Source organism: Pan troglodytes, chromosome 18 (genome assembly GCF_028858775.2).
Source record: "Pan troglodytes isolate AG18354 chromosome 18, NHGRI_mPanTro3-v2.0_pri, whole genome shotgun sequence".
Lineage (NCBI taxonomy): Eukaryota > Metazoa > Chordata > Mammalia > Primates > Hominidae > Pan > Pan troglodytes.
In genome coordinates, this window is record NC_072416.2 from 46,290,804 (window position 1) to 46,304,977 (window position 14,174).

At 37.7% G+C, this 14,174-nt stretch overlaps 1 protein-coding gene across 5 annotated transcripts in view; it reads left to right on the forward strand.

The window, feature by feature from the left end:
- LONP2 (lon peptidase 2, peroxisomal) overlaps positions 1 to 14,174 on the forward strand; it is a 115,076-nt gene that overhangs the window by 55,180 nt on the left and 45,722 nt on the right. For all 5 annotated transcript variants that reach the window (XM_520624.7, XM_024349824.2, XM_003315089.5 and 2 more), the window contains one exon: positions 1,290 to 1,423. In XM_520624.7, coding sequence (XP_520624.3) covers positions 1,290 to 1,423 — 134 coding nt within the window. The remainder of the gene's footprint in view (positions 1 to 1,289; positions 1,424 to 14,174) is intronic.

Sequence of the window (14,174 nt, forward strand, 5' to 3'; positions counted from 1 at the left end):
TGTACCATTCCTCTTGATGTAGTTTCAAGACTTCTCACCCTCCTGATTAGTCTTCTTCTGAAAGAATCCTGTGTATCAATGTGTCTTTTAAAATTAAACACCCAGAATTGAACACAGTGTTTCAGATAGAGTCTAAACAGTTCATGGTATAGGAAGCCCATGCTTTTCTTATTCTGACTATATTATTTTATGACTGTATCTCTAGATTCTTAGCTTTTTAAAGATTATTCTCTTCCCTTTTTCGGTGAATTTCGCTAAGCTTGGCATATCCCATTTTGTATTTATAAAGCTGAATTTGTTAAAGCCCAAATGTAGAAGTTGTTAAGATGCCTCCCTGTTTTCTCCCTTATTGAAATTATACGTAGTTGCATAATATAGGCTTTATATCCTTCTATACCTTTGACTGAAATGAGTATTAGAGTGTTTAGCTAAGAGCTTTTTATCTGTCTTTTCTCAGAACTTTTAAAATCTGCTTTCCTAAAGTCTACAGTGTATGTCTGACTTAATCAAATGTATGGCTTTGTCAAATCCAATTCTTCAGATAAAACTGCATTCTCCACCTGATCCTGTCCATTCAGGTCCATCCAAAGCTGAGTGGCCAAAAGTGGTTTCACTATATAATGGTCTGTGGAATGACTTAACGGAGTTTGATTCTAATGTACATGTGTTTAAAGCAGCTCTGCTTAACCACACATAGCGTCTTTTTCACAAAGTCCACAAAGTCAGTGCTGTCATCACTTAGCATACCTTCTTCCTTTAGAAATCTTCACAATGAAAATACACTGAAGAAAGGTGGTTAGCAAAGTGCCTAGTGAAAACCAGATTTCTGTCTCAGATTTGTTTTTGTTTTAGTTCCACAAAGAGCACAATTTCTCTTATTCTTTCAGCAGTATTTCAAATACAATGAATTTATCTAGAATTTTCCTAAATTGACAAATTTTGTTTAAGAAAACTCTTCAACAAATTACCGAGGAGTAAATGGTTTTTTATATGCTGCCAAGTTTACTTTGGCAATGTAAATTGAACTAGAACTAGGGTTCATTTTTAAGTGTAGGGTTATAATTCAAGATAATCTGTATAAAGGAAATTGTTGTAGCTGAAAATAGATCACAGTATTGAAGAAATAACAATAATGAGGAGTTTTAAGTGTGGAAAAGTTAGTACTCAAGAAAGGGTAATGAACTTTTAAATGTACACTGTTTCTTTACCAAAAATGTTAATCACATTACCTCTCTCTATTTTTTTAAGTGGTATATAGTCAAAAATAAAATATTTTTGTTTGATGACAGGTATACCAGAGAGGCAGGGGTTCGTTCTCTGGATAGAAAACTTGGGGCCATTTGCCGAGCTGTGGCCGTGAAGGTGGCAGAAGGACAGCATAAGGAAGCCAAGTTGGACCGTTCTGATGTGACTGAGAGAGAAGGTTGGTGACCTTGTTCTGGCATTCTCAGGCCTGGTGGCTAGGAGTGAGTGACAGAAGAAGGTTGGGTATGGAGGGGAAGGTGTTGGGTAGTCCTTGGAGCAGTGGCACACATGACTCCACTGTTAAATGCATCCAGTAAGTAATACCTTAATGTTTCAACATATTTCATCAAGAGGATTGTCTTTTACAAATAGCACAGTTTTAACTGGAATAATAATATGAATGCTTTGAGGATATAGGAACTGTATTAGGGTTCACTAGAGGGACAAGACTAATAGGATAGATGTGTATAGGAAGAAGAGTTTAAGGAGTATTAACTCACACAATCACATGGTGAAGTCCCACAATAGGCCATCTGCAGGCTGAGGAGCAAGGAAGCCAGTCCAAGTTCCAAAATCTCAAAAGTAGGGAAGCCGACAGTACAGCCTTCCGTCTGTGGCCGAAGCCCCAAGAGCCCCCAGCAAACCACTGGCGTACGTTCAAGAGTCCAAAAGTTGAAGAACTTCGAGTCCAATATTCGAGGGCAAGAAGCATCCAGCACGGGAGAAAGCTGAAGGCCAGAAGATTCAGCAAGTCTGATCCTTCCAGCTTCTTTTCTCTGCTTTATTCTAGCCATGCTGGAAGCTGATTAGATGGTGCCCACTCAGATTGAGGGTGGGTCTGCCTCTCCTAGTCCGCTGACTCAAATGTTAATCTCCTTTGACTATATCCTCACAGACACACTGGAACAATACTTTGCATCCTTCAATCCAAAGTTGAAACTCACTATTAACCATCACAGTAACTTTCTCCAGATGTATAATGATGGTGTACGTTATGTATGGGTTCTGGTGTTATCTTATTTCTTTCTGACCCAGACAGTTAAGTCTTTAAATAATTTATAACATAAAAAGTTTTTACAACATAAGAAAAGCCATGCTGTTCAGGTACTGCAAGGACAGACCTTTGTACTCTGGAATAGCTCCATGTGTAATAATTTTTCACACATTTTCTTTTATAGATAAACAACTAAATGTAATTTAAATTATTCTTTAAAAAATTATTGTGAAGGTGTTCTATTACTGGAATTAATCAAATGTGGACGTTCCTTTGGTATCTACTTAAAATGTTTCAACTGGCCAGGCACAGTGTCATGCCTTTGATCCCAGCACTTTGGAAGTTTGAGGCAGGCAGATCACTTGAGGTCAGGAGTTTGAGACCAGCCTAGCCAACATGGTGAAACCCCGTCTCTACTAAAAATACAAAAATTAGCCAGGCGTGATGTTGGGCGCCTGTAGTCCCCGCTACTCTGGAGGTTGAGGCAGGAGAATCGCTTGAGCCCAAAAGTCAGAGGTTGCAGTGAGCAAAGGTCATGCCCACTGCACTCCATCTGGGCAACGGAGCGAGACTCCATCTCAAAAAAATAAATAAGTAAATAAAATAAAATGTTTTAATTTCTTGCCCCAAAACTGTAAGGGGTCTCAGTTCATCATATCATGCTGTTATGCAGTTTGCCAAAACTTGCTTTAACAAACATGAGTTGTAGGGAATTGACAATTTCTTTCATAGTAAAGAGATTTATTAGATTTTTCTATCATTTCCATAGCTGTTTCCAGAAAGGAGTTGGATGACTGTGATTAAAGAACCATAATTTATGGTGGGCCCAGTTGAACAGACACAGCCAAATGTCTTTCTTGTTTTTCCATCAGTCGCTGAACACAGTGCATTTTACAGCAGTAGCATCAGAGTCAGCTTTCACAGAATCCTTCTGTGGCCAGTACAGTGCTTCACCCCTGCCTCCCCATGCCTGGAACCTCACTGGTTCATTTTCTCCAGAGAGCGAAGCTCCTATCTTCTGTTGGACTGGAGGGAGGCAGTGCCTTCATTATGTGGAGTAGGAGTAGAGGTAGTGAGTTCTAATTGTATTTTATCCAGACTTTAAAACTTGTGCTTTATTTTTATTATTTTTATTTTATTTTACTTTTTGAGATGGAGTCTCGCTCTGTCGTCCAGGCTGGACTGCGGTGGCACAATCTTGGCTCACTGCAACCTCCGTCTCCGAGGTTCAAGTGATTCTCCTGCCTCAGCCTCCCCAGTAGCTGGTACTGTAGACGGATGCCACCATGCCCGGCTAATTTTTGTATTTTTAGTAGAGACAGGGTTTCACCATGTTGGCCAGGCTGGTCTTCAACTGCTAACCTCAGGTGATCTGCCCACCTTAGCCTGCCAAAGTGCTGGGATTACAGGTGTGAGCCACTGCGCCTGGCTTTATTTTTATTTTTTATTTTTACTCTGCCTTGGGAGAATCTAGAAAACTTTTGCCTTTTGTCCCACTCTTCATCCATGCTTTCAGGGCTACCTTGAATTCTTTAGCTTTTGTAGACTTTTAGGACCCACATCAACTTGTTCTCTACCTCTAGCCCCACAAACATTGAGGTTTCTGCTTTCTCTAGCCTGTTAAGTGTTGGTTACTTTTTGTCCATGTACTTTTTGTTTTCCAAAATTTTGTCAGCATCTCTTGTCAGCTGATGTCCTCTTTGTCATTATTTTTGTTCTTGTGGGTTTATATATTTTTAATTTCTTAATTGTCATTTTAATACGATTCAGACAGGAAGTAAAAACTCATGCTCAGACTACCATTTATAGAAATTTGAATTTAAAAAAAATGTCCTAGGTGAGGGAGTACCTATCAAGGGTGGAAATCACTTGTGTAGATGACAGTGACAGTGGAGAACTGAAGTCTATAAAAGTTAAGACCTAGATCTAGATGCTCCTGAATTTCCCCTTTTTATTCTTAACAACACTTCCTTTGTGCTGTGATCTCAAGCAACTGAGCCTAGGTCTTTTTGTTCTTGTCTGATATAACAGAAGGTAGAGGATGAAATAAATGAGTTTATTAGGTAACACATTTTGAAAATTGTGTTTAAGATTTAGATGATGTATTTTAGAACTTCTAATAAATATATTCAGAGGAATTCAATGTCAAAGGAAACTTTTGTATAGTTATACATTGCTTAATGTTTATACATACATCCATGTAGCATACTTCTAATAATATCTTTAATTATACTAGCTATTTTAAAATAACCCACAAATACTCAAGGAATTGTTCAGTTTGTGAACTGTGTGAGAACTACAGTTTTTCATGGTAACATTTATTTGTGTGGTTTTTAAAAGTGATCACAGGACATCTCCTAAATGATAATATAGTTAAGCAGATTTGCTTAGTTAAGATATTACCAAGAGCATCTAGATGAATAATTAGAATAAATACTTGTCTCTTGGAGATGATTTTGGGTGTAGTCTTTACTAGAGGCATAGGTATGGACTCCAAGTTGGCTCTAATATTATGAGATACCCTTGAGTAAACAACAGCCATTCTCTAGACCTTAGTAGAATGATTATTAGGTGTCCTGAATTGGTGTTTATGACCTCAACCAAACCAAAAGAATAATTTCTACAAAAGAGTCTATGTTAGGTTTTCATAGCACCAAGTTCAAATGGAGCTTAGTAATGAAAATTTTCTCATTAAGAAATGAATTAATTAAAATTAAGAGCATAAGACAGTTGTTTTAGAAACTTCAAGTAATACAGTGTGGGAGTTATTTTTAATGTTAAAAATAAAGCTTTCCTAATTCAAGCACGAGAGACAGAAAAAGAAATAATAAGGCTGAACTTGGAGTTACTGCCAGGAAGAAAAGTAATTTTAGGCCACAAGCTTCAAAACAGGCAGAAACCTCCAGTGTATCAAACAAACTTTCTGGAATAGGCCCAGAAGCACTGATCTGTGAACAGTTGTCTTTGTATTTGTGGGGTCTTAACTGGCAGTTAAAGACACTAAATAATAGCAGGGAGTTTAAAAAGCAGGTGAGATTTAGAATTGATCGATCTGTGTTAGCGGAGGAACATTTATGGTTTCAGTCACTTACCTATAAAGTATGAGAATTGTTTCTTTAAAAGAATGCTGCCTCTGTTTTTCTGCATGTTGTTAGTATTTTCTGAATTGCCGTTTTCCTTTCTAGGGTATTTGTTGGGTTGAGAGATTAGTTGGATTACATGACTACAGTTTTATTCTGCTTTTTGCCTGCCTTTTGCCAAGAAAGACACAAATGTCCCATGTATTTAATTTTGCACACTTCAGTGTTTCTAAACAGGGTAAATGTTCATTTGTTTAAGTACCCATGTATCATATATATTCAATTTATATCTAGCAAGATTTTTCCTCAAAAATTGTCCTAAGCAAAGAAGGATTTATATTATAATCAGTCCTTATAAAGTTTCTCATAATACACTGCATTCTCAATTACTTTATTTTTGAAGAACATAGTATTTGAGGAAGTTACATTAAACAGAAAGAACCTGGGTAGATACTAGTTTCTGATTATTTTCATAGAAGTCACCTGAAAAATTGGTTAGAAAAAAAAGACAAAATTAATACAAATTTAACAGTTATTTGTGAAATATGTAAATGTTGTGTTATTCCATTTTGCTGTGCTACAAAGGAATACTTGACGCTGGGTAATTTATAAAGAAAAGAGATTTGTTTGGGTCAGAGTTCTGCAGGCTCTATAACAGGCACAGTGCTAGCTTATAAGGTGAGGCCTTAGGTAGCTTATAATCATGATGGAGGACAATGGGAGAGCAGGCATGTCACATGGTGAGAGAGGGAGCAAGGAAAGAGCCAGGGACCTTTTAACAACCAGCTGTCATGTGAACTCATTACCATGGGGAAGGCACCAAGCCATTTATCAGGGATCTGCCCCTGTGACCCAAACATCTCCTAGTAGGTCCCTCCTCCAACATTGGGAAACAAAGCTATAGTAACCAAAACAGCATGGTACTGGTATAAAAATAGACACATAGATCAATGGAACAGAATGCAGAAACTAGAAATAAAGCCACAAATCTACAGCCAACTGATCTTTGGCAAAGTAGACAAAAACGTACACTGGGAAAGGACAACCTATTCAGTAAATGGTGCTGAGAAAATTGGATAGCCATCTGCAGAAAGAATGAAACTGAACCACTGTCTCTCTTATTTTATATAAAAATCAACTCGAGGTTAGGCTAGGTGGCTCACACCTGTAATCCCAGCACTTTGGGAGGCTGAGGTGGGTGGATCACTTGAGGTCAGGAGTCTGAGACCAACCTGGCCAAAATGGTGAAACCCCGTCTCTACTAAAAATACAAAAATTAGCTGGGCGTGCTGGCGCATGCTTATAGTCCCAGCTACTCGGGAGGCTGAGACAGGAGAATCACTTGAACCCAGGAGGCGGATGGTGCAGTGAGCCGAGATTGCGCCATTGCACTCCAGCGTAGGGGTATCGCAGCGAGACTCTGTCTCAAAAAAAAAAAAAAAAACAAGTCAACTCAAGATAGATTAAAGACTTAAATGTAAAATCCAAAACTAAAACATACTAGAAGAAAATCTAGAAAAAATTCTTCTAGATGTTGCCCTAGACAAAGAATTCATGACTAAGACCTCAGAAGCAAAAGCAACAAAACCAAAAGTAGACAGATGAGACTTAATTAAACTAAAAAGCTTTTTATACAGTAAAAGAAACAACAGAGTAAACAGACAGCTTGCAGAATAAGCAAAAATATTTGCAAAATACATATGCAAAAGACCAATACCCAGAATCTACAAGGAACTCAAGCAACTCAACAACAACAAAAAACCCCCAAATAACCCCATTAAAAAGTAGGCAAAGGAGATGAAAGACATTTTTCAAAAGAAGACATACAAGTGGCCAGGAAGCATTTGAAAAAATGCTCAATATCACTAATATCAGAGAAATGAAAAATCTACGAGATACCATCTTATACCAGTCAAAACGGCTATTTTTAGAAAGTCAAAAGTAACAGATGTTGGTGAGGATGTGGAGAAAAGGGAGTGCTTATATAGTGCTGGGAGAAATGTAAATTAGTACCACCTCTATGGAAAACATATGGAGAGTTCTCAAAGAACAAAAAATAGAACCATCATTTGATCCAGCAATCCCACTACTGGGTATATACCCAGAGGAAAAGAATTCATTATGTCAAAAAGATACCTGCACACATATGTTCATTTTATCTGATATAAAAAGTCTGTTTTATCTGGTATAAAAAGAATGGAATCATGCCTTTTGCAGCAATATGGATGAAACTGAAGGCTGTGACAATAACTCAGAAATTCAAATACTGAATATTCTCATTTATAAGTGGAAACCAAATAATGTGGACATATGAACATAGAGTGTGGAATAATAGACACAAGCATGAGCTATCATGCCCAGACTCAAAAAATTTAATTTCCCTCTTAATTTTGTCATTGACCCAAAGGTTGTCGAGGAGCATGTTGTTTAATTTACATGTGTTTGTATATTTTTGAGAGTTTCTCTTCAGATTGATTTTTAGTTTTATTCCATTGTGTGAAGATACTTGATATGATCTTGATTTTTTTTTTAATTTATCGAGACTTGTTTTGTGGCCTGACGTTTGGTCTGTCTTGGAGAATGTCCCATGTGCTAATGAGAAAAATGTATCTTTTGTGGTTGTTGGGTAGAATGTTCTGTAAATGTCTGTTAGGTCCATTTGGTTTTAAGTTCAGTGTTTCTTTGTTGACTTTGCCTGTCTCAGTGTTGAAGTCCCACATTATTATTGTATTGCTATCTGTCTCTTTTCTTAGGCCTAGTAGTATTTGTTTTATTAATCTGGTACTCCAGTTTTGGGAGTATATACTTAGGATTGTTATATCTTCTTGTTGAATTGATCCCTATGTCATTATATACTGGCCTTTTTTTAAAAAAAAAACTATTGTTGATTTAAAGTCTGTTTTATCTAATATAAGTATAGTTACTCTTGCTTGCTTTTGGTTTCCTTTTGCATGGAACATTTTTCCACCCCTTTACCTTCAGTCTGTGTGTCTTTAACAGTAAGGCAAATTTCTTGTAAGCAGCATGTAGTTGTTGTTTTTTAATCCATTGCACCAATTTATATCTTTGAAGTGGTGCATTCAAGGTTAGTACTGATGCATGAGGTTTTGTTCCAGTCATAATGTTAATTGCTATCTAGTTGCTTTGTAGATTTTTTTTTTCCTTTTAAGCAAGAGTCTTGAGTCTTGCTCTGTCACCCAGGCTGGAGTGCAATGGCGCAATCTTGGCTCACTACAACCTCCACCTCCCGAGTTCAAGCGATTCCCATGCTTCAGCCTCCCAAGTAGCTGGAATTACAGGTGCATGCCACCATGCCTGGCTAATTTTTGTATTTTTAGTACAGACGGGATTTTGTCACGTTGGCCAGGCTGGTCTCGAACTCCTGACCTCAGGTGATCCTCCTGCCTTGGCCTCCCAAAGTGCTGGGATTACAGGCGTGAACCACCGCAACCAGCCAGCTTTGTAGATTCTTTGTTTGTTTTTTGTTCCTGCTTTGTGGTCTTCTGGAGTTCTGTCATGTTGCCCTTTTATTTCTTTCTTTTCCTTATTTGTATAATTGTTTCATAAAACTTGTGAGTTTCATGTGTTTTTATGATAGAGTATCAACCTTTTGTTCCCATGTTTAGAACTTCTTTAAATATTTCTCATAGGACCAATCAAGTGGTGATGAATTCCCTCATTTGCTTATCTGGGAAACACTTTATTTCTCCTTCGTTTGTGAAGCTTACACTAGCAGGATACAAAATTCGAGTTTGACCATTTTCTTTAAGCACTTTGAAAATAGAATCCCCGTCTCTTCTGGCTTCTGAAGTTTCTGCTGAGAAGTCCACTGTTAGTTTGATGAAGTTTCCTGTATAAGTGACTAGACACTTCTATTGTATTTAGGGATTTTTCCTTCACATTGACCTTAGACAGCCTGATGACTAGATGCCATGGTGAGATCCTTCTCGCAATGTATTTGGCTGGAGTTTGTTGAGCGTCTTGTATCTGGATGTCTAGATCCTTTGCTAGACTAGGGAAGGTTTTCTCAATTATTTTCTCAAATAGGTTTTCTGAAATTTTTGCTTTTTCTTCTCCTCTAGGAATACCTATGATTCATAGGTTCCAATGTCTTATGTAATCCCTTACTTTTCAGAGGCTCTACTCATTTTTTAAAATTCTTTTTTCTTTTTTTTTTTTGTCTGACTGGATTAATTGAAAAAACCTATCTTAAAGTTCTGAGGTTCTTTCTTCTGCTTGGTCTAGTCTGTTGTTGAAGCTTTCAAATGTATTTTATAATTCCTTCAATGAATTTTTTATTTCCAGGAGTTCTGTTTGGTTTTCTTTTTAAAATACCTATCTCTTTGGTAAATTTCTCATTCATATCCTGAATTGATTTTCTGACTTCTTTGTATTAGTTTTCAGATTTCTCTTGTATCTTGTTGAGCTACTTTTTTTCTTTTAATTTAATTTTATTTTGAAACAGGGTCTCGCTCTGTTGCCTTGTCTGGAGGGCAGTGATGCAGTCATAGCTCATCGTAAGCCCAAGCAGTCCTCTGCCTCACTGTCCTAAGTAGCTACAAATTCAGGCACATACCACCACACCTAGCTTATTTTTTTATTTTTTGTAGAGATGGAGGGTTATACTGTGTTGCCCAGGCTAGTCTTGAACTCCTGGCCTTAAGTGATCCTCCTTCCTCTTGCCTTGGCTTCCTAAACTATTGGGATTGCAGGCATGAGTCACTGTGCCCTGCCCCTGACAGCTTCTTCTTCTTCTTTTTTTTTTTTTCTGAGACAGAGTTTTACCCTGTCACCCAGGCTAGAGTGCAGTGGCACGATCTCGGCTCACTGCAGCCTCCACCTCCTGGGTTCAAGTGATTCTTGTGCCTCAGCCTCCTGAGTAGCTGGGATTACAAGTGTGCGTTACCATGCCTGGCTAATTTTTGTATTTTTTTAGTAGAGATGCAGTTTCACCTTGTTGGCCAGGCGGGTCTTGAACTCCTGGCCTCAAGTGATCCACCCACCTTGGCTTCCTAAAGTGCTAGGATTACAGGTGTGAGCCACTGTATCCAGCCCCTGATAGCTTCTCTAAATCAGTGTTTTGAATTCTTTATCTGGCATTTTGAAGATTTGTTTTTTAGTTAGGATCCATTGCTAGAGAATTACTGTGTTTCTCTGGGGGTGTCATAGCACCTTTTTTTTTCATATTTCCAATATTACTGTGCTGATTCATTTGTATCTGGGATAACAGTTGCTTCTTATTATTTTTTAGTTTACTTTTGTTGGGGCAGGACTTTCTTTCCCTTGAGGATGTATCTATTATGTATGTTGAGTAGGGTCATTTGGCTTTGCTTCAGGGTGCATTCGGTGACATAGACACTGTATGATAGCCTTGGTTATAAAGTAGTCTTAGTATGGTGGCTTTCTCAAATGCCAGTGACAGTAGTAATGTACTGGGTGGGTGATTGGGCTCAAGGCCTCCTGCCTAGCTGGGGTGGATGATGGTGGCAGCAGAGGTCGTGCAAAGCTTGCTTTCTTCCAAGGCACTATGCAGTTGTATCAATAGATGTTGTAATGGGTGGTGCAGGTTGACTTCCCAGCTAGGAGGTGGTGCTTGCAGATGAGCGTCAGCTGCAATAGTGGCAGTAGGGTGATTAACCTTTGTAATTCAAGAATTATTCAGGTATCTCAGGTACCGAGCTGGGCCGTGAAACTCTCAGGGGTCCTGGTCTTGTGCTGTGCTTCCAGGGTAGATTGTGGGGTGAAGCCAGGCAGGCTGGACCAGCCAAGCTCATGTTTGAGCCCCCTGAATGGGTACTTTGGGCTGGGATAAAATTTCCAGTGGCTGCCTCATACATTGTTTCAAGAATTACTTTATCTTAGATAATCTTGGTATCTGGTAGTGTAAGTCTTCCAGCTTTGTTCTTCTTCAGAATTGGGTCGGCTATTGTAGGTCCTTCAAATATCCATGTAAATTTTAAAGTCAGTCAGTTTGTCATTTTCTACCAACAAGTAAATAAATAAAAACTCCTGGGGCATTTTTATTATGATTCCATTGAATCTGTAAATCTAGTTGGGGAGAATTGACAATTTGTATTATCAAGTCTTCTAATTCATGACTAGCTTCATTTATTTAAGTCTTCTTACATAAGTTTTTTTTCTTCAGCTTTTAAGTTCCAGGGTACATGTGCAGGATGTACAAGTTTATTATGTAGGTAAACATGTGCCATGGTGGTTTGCTGCACAGATAATCCATCACCCAGGTATTAAGCCCAGCATCCATTAGCTATTCTTCCTGATGCTCTCCCTCCCCTCACTCCCACCCACAACAGGCCCCAGTGTGTATTGTTCCCTGCCATGTGTCCATGTGTTGTCATTGTTCAGCTCCCACTTATAAGTGAGAACATGCAGTGTTTGGTTTTCTGATCCTGCATTAGTTTGTTGAGGATAATGGCTTCTAGTTTCATCCATGTCCCTGCGTGTCCCTGCATGTCCCTGCAGAGGACATGCTCTCGTTCCTTTTTATGGCTGCATAGTATTTCATGGTGTACATGTACCACATTTTCTTTATCCAGTCTGTCATTGATGCACATTTGGGTTGATTCCATGTCTTTGCTATTGTGAATAGTGCTGCAATGAATATATATAAATCATTCTGTTTCTTTGGCTATATACCCAGTAGTGGGATTGCTGGATCAAATGGTATTTCTGCTTCTAGATCTTTGAGGAATCACCACACTGTCTTCCACAATGGTTGAACTAATTAAACTCCCACCAACAGTGTAAAAGCATTCCTTATTCTTCACAACCTCGCCAGCATCTGTTGTTTCTTGACTTTTTAATAATTGTCATTCTGACTGGCGTGAGATGGTATCTCATTGTAGTTTTTATTTGCATTTCTCTAATGATCAGTGATGTTGAGCTCTTTGTCCTATATTTGTTGGCAACATAATGTCTTCTTTTGAGAAGTGTCTGTTCATGTCCCTTGCCCACTTTTTAATGGGGTTGTTTTTTTTTTCCTTGTAAATTTGTGTTCCTGGTAGACTCTAGATACTAGACTTTTGTCGGGTGGATAGATTGAAAAATTCTTTTCCCATTCTGTAGGTTGTCTGTTCACTCTGATGATACTTTCTTTTGCTGTGCAGAAGCTCTTTAGTTTAATTAGATCCCATTTGTCAATTTTTGCTTTTGTTGCTATTGCTTTTGTCATTTTCTTCATGAAATCTTTGCCCGTGCCTATGTCCTGAATGGTATTGCCTAGATTTTTTTCTAAGGTTTTTATAGTTTTGGGTTTTACATTTAAGTCTTTAATTCATCTTGAGTTATTAAATAATTTTTGTATAAGGTGTAAGGAAGGGGTCCAGTTTCTGTTTTCTGCATATGGCTAGCCAGTTTTCCCAGCACCATTTATTAAATAGAGAATCCTTTCCTCATTGGTTACTAGTACAAAAACAGACACATAGACCAATAGAATAGAATGGAGAACTCAGAAATAAGACCACACATCTACAACCATCTGATCTTCTTAAATAAGTTTTTTAAGAGTTTTGATCATTTTCTGTGGCACACTTTTACATAATTTTTCTTTAGATATGTTCCTAGGTATTTGATCTTTATGTGTATATTATTGTAAATAACGTTCTTAAAATTTTGTTTTCTAATTTTTTGTTGGTAGTGTATGACAATGCAATATTGGCCTCCTGTTCAACAAACTTGCCACATTCACTTATTAATCATAATTGTTTGTGGAATCTTTTGGATTTTCTGCATCTAACATCCTGTAATCACAAATGCAGATGTCAGTTTTTACTTCTTCCTTTCCAATCGTTATACCTTTTATTTCATTTCTTCCCTAATATGTTGTCTGGGACCTCCTGGGAAATGCTGAATAGAAATAATGATAATAGACAAAGTAAGCAGGATAAAAGCCTATGAAGAAATTACCAACTGACATAGGCTTTGCTTTGTAGCTTTAGGTCACCCCTCATCACCTAATATTATAAAATTACAATTCGGTAGGATTCTCAGAAACTGTCCAGTTTGACCCTGATTTAATTCTCAACATTCTCCAGTAAATACTATGCCTTGCCTGTTTGACTTTGTTAACAGACATGTCAGACAATCATGTGGTGAAGTGTGATTTTACTTGTTTATTCAACCTGAGATTTGCTGACAGTGTTAGTTTGTTCTGTGTTGCTGTAACAGAATACCACAGACTGGGTAATTTTAAATGAGCAGAAATGTATTGGTTCACAGTTCTGGAGGCTGAAGAGTCCAATGTCAAGGTGCCAGCTTCTGACAGGAACCTTCTTGCTGCATCTTCACATGGCAGAAGGGCAAAGAAAGAGAAGGGGGCCTGAACTCACTCTTTTATAAGGATATCAGTCTCACCCATAAGGGCAGAATCTTCAGGAACCTAAGAGCAACTTGTTACTTCATGGCCTACTGACCTCTTAAAAGTCTCACTACTTAATATTGTTACAATGGCAGTTAAATTTCAACATGAATTTTGAAGGGGACAAACATTTAAACCATAGCACTGACTTTCTTGAATTTGTATACTCTTTTATTGGTTTTGGAAAGATTTTGGCCATTATCTTTTCAAATATTCTTCCCATTTTTTTACTCTTCCTTCTGGGATTCTGAGAAGAGAGCTCTTCACTGTCTCTTATCCTGCTTTCTATTTTTTGTTTGTTTGTTAATTTTTCTCTCTCATTCAGTTTAGATATTTTCTGTTGCCCTGTATTCCAGTTTGTTATTGCTTTCTTCTATTTTTTTGTGGTCTGCTATTAAGCCTATGAAGTTCTTAATTACCATATTGTAATTTTTTTTTTTTTTTTTTAACTTTTAGAATGGCCACTGGATATTTTTTTTTT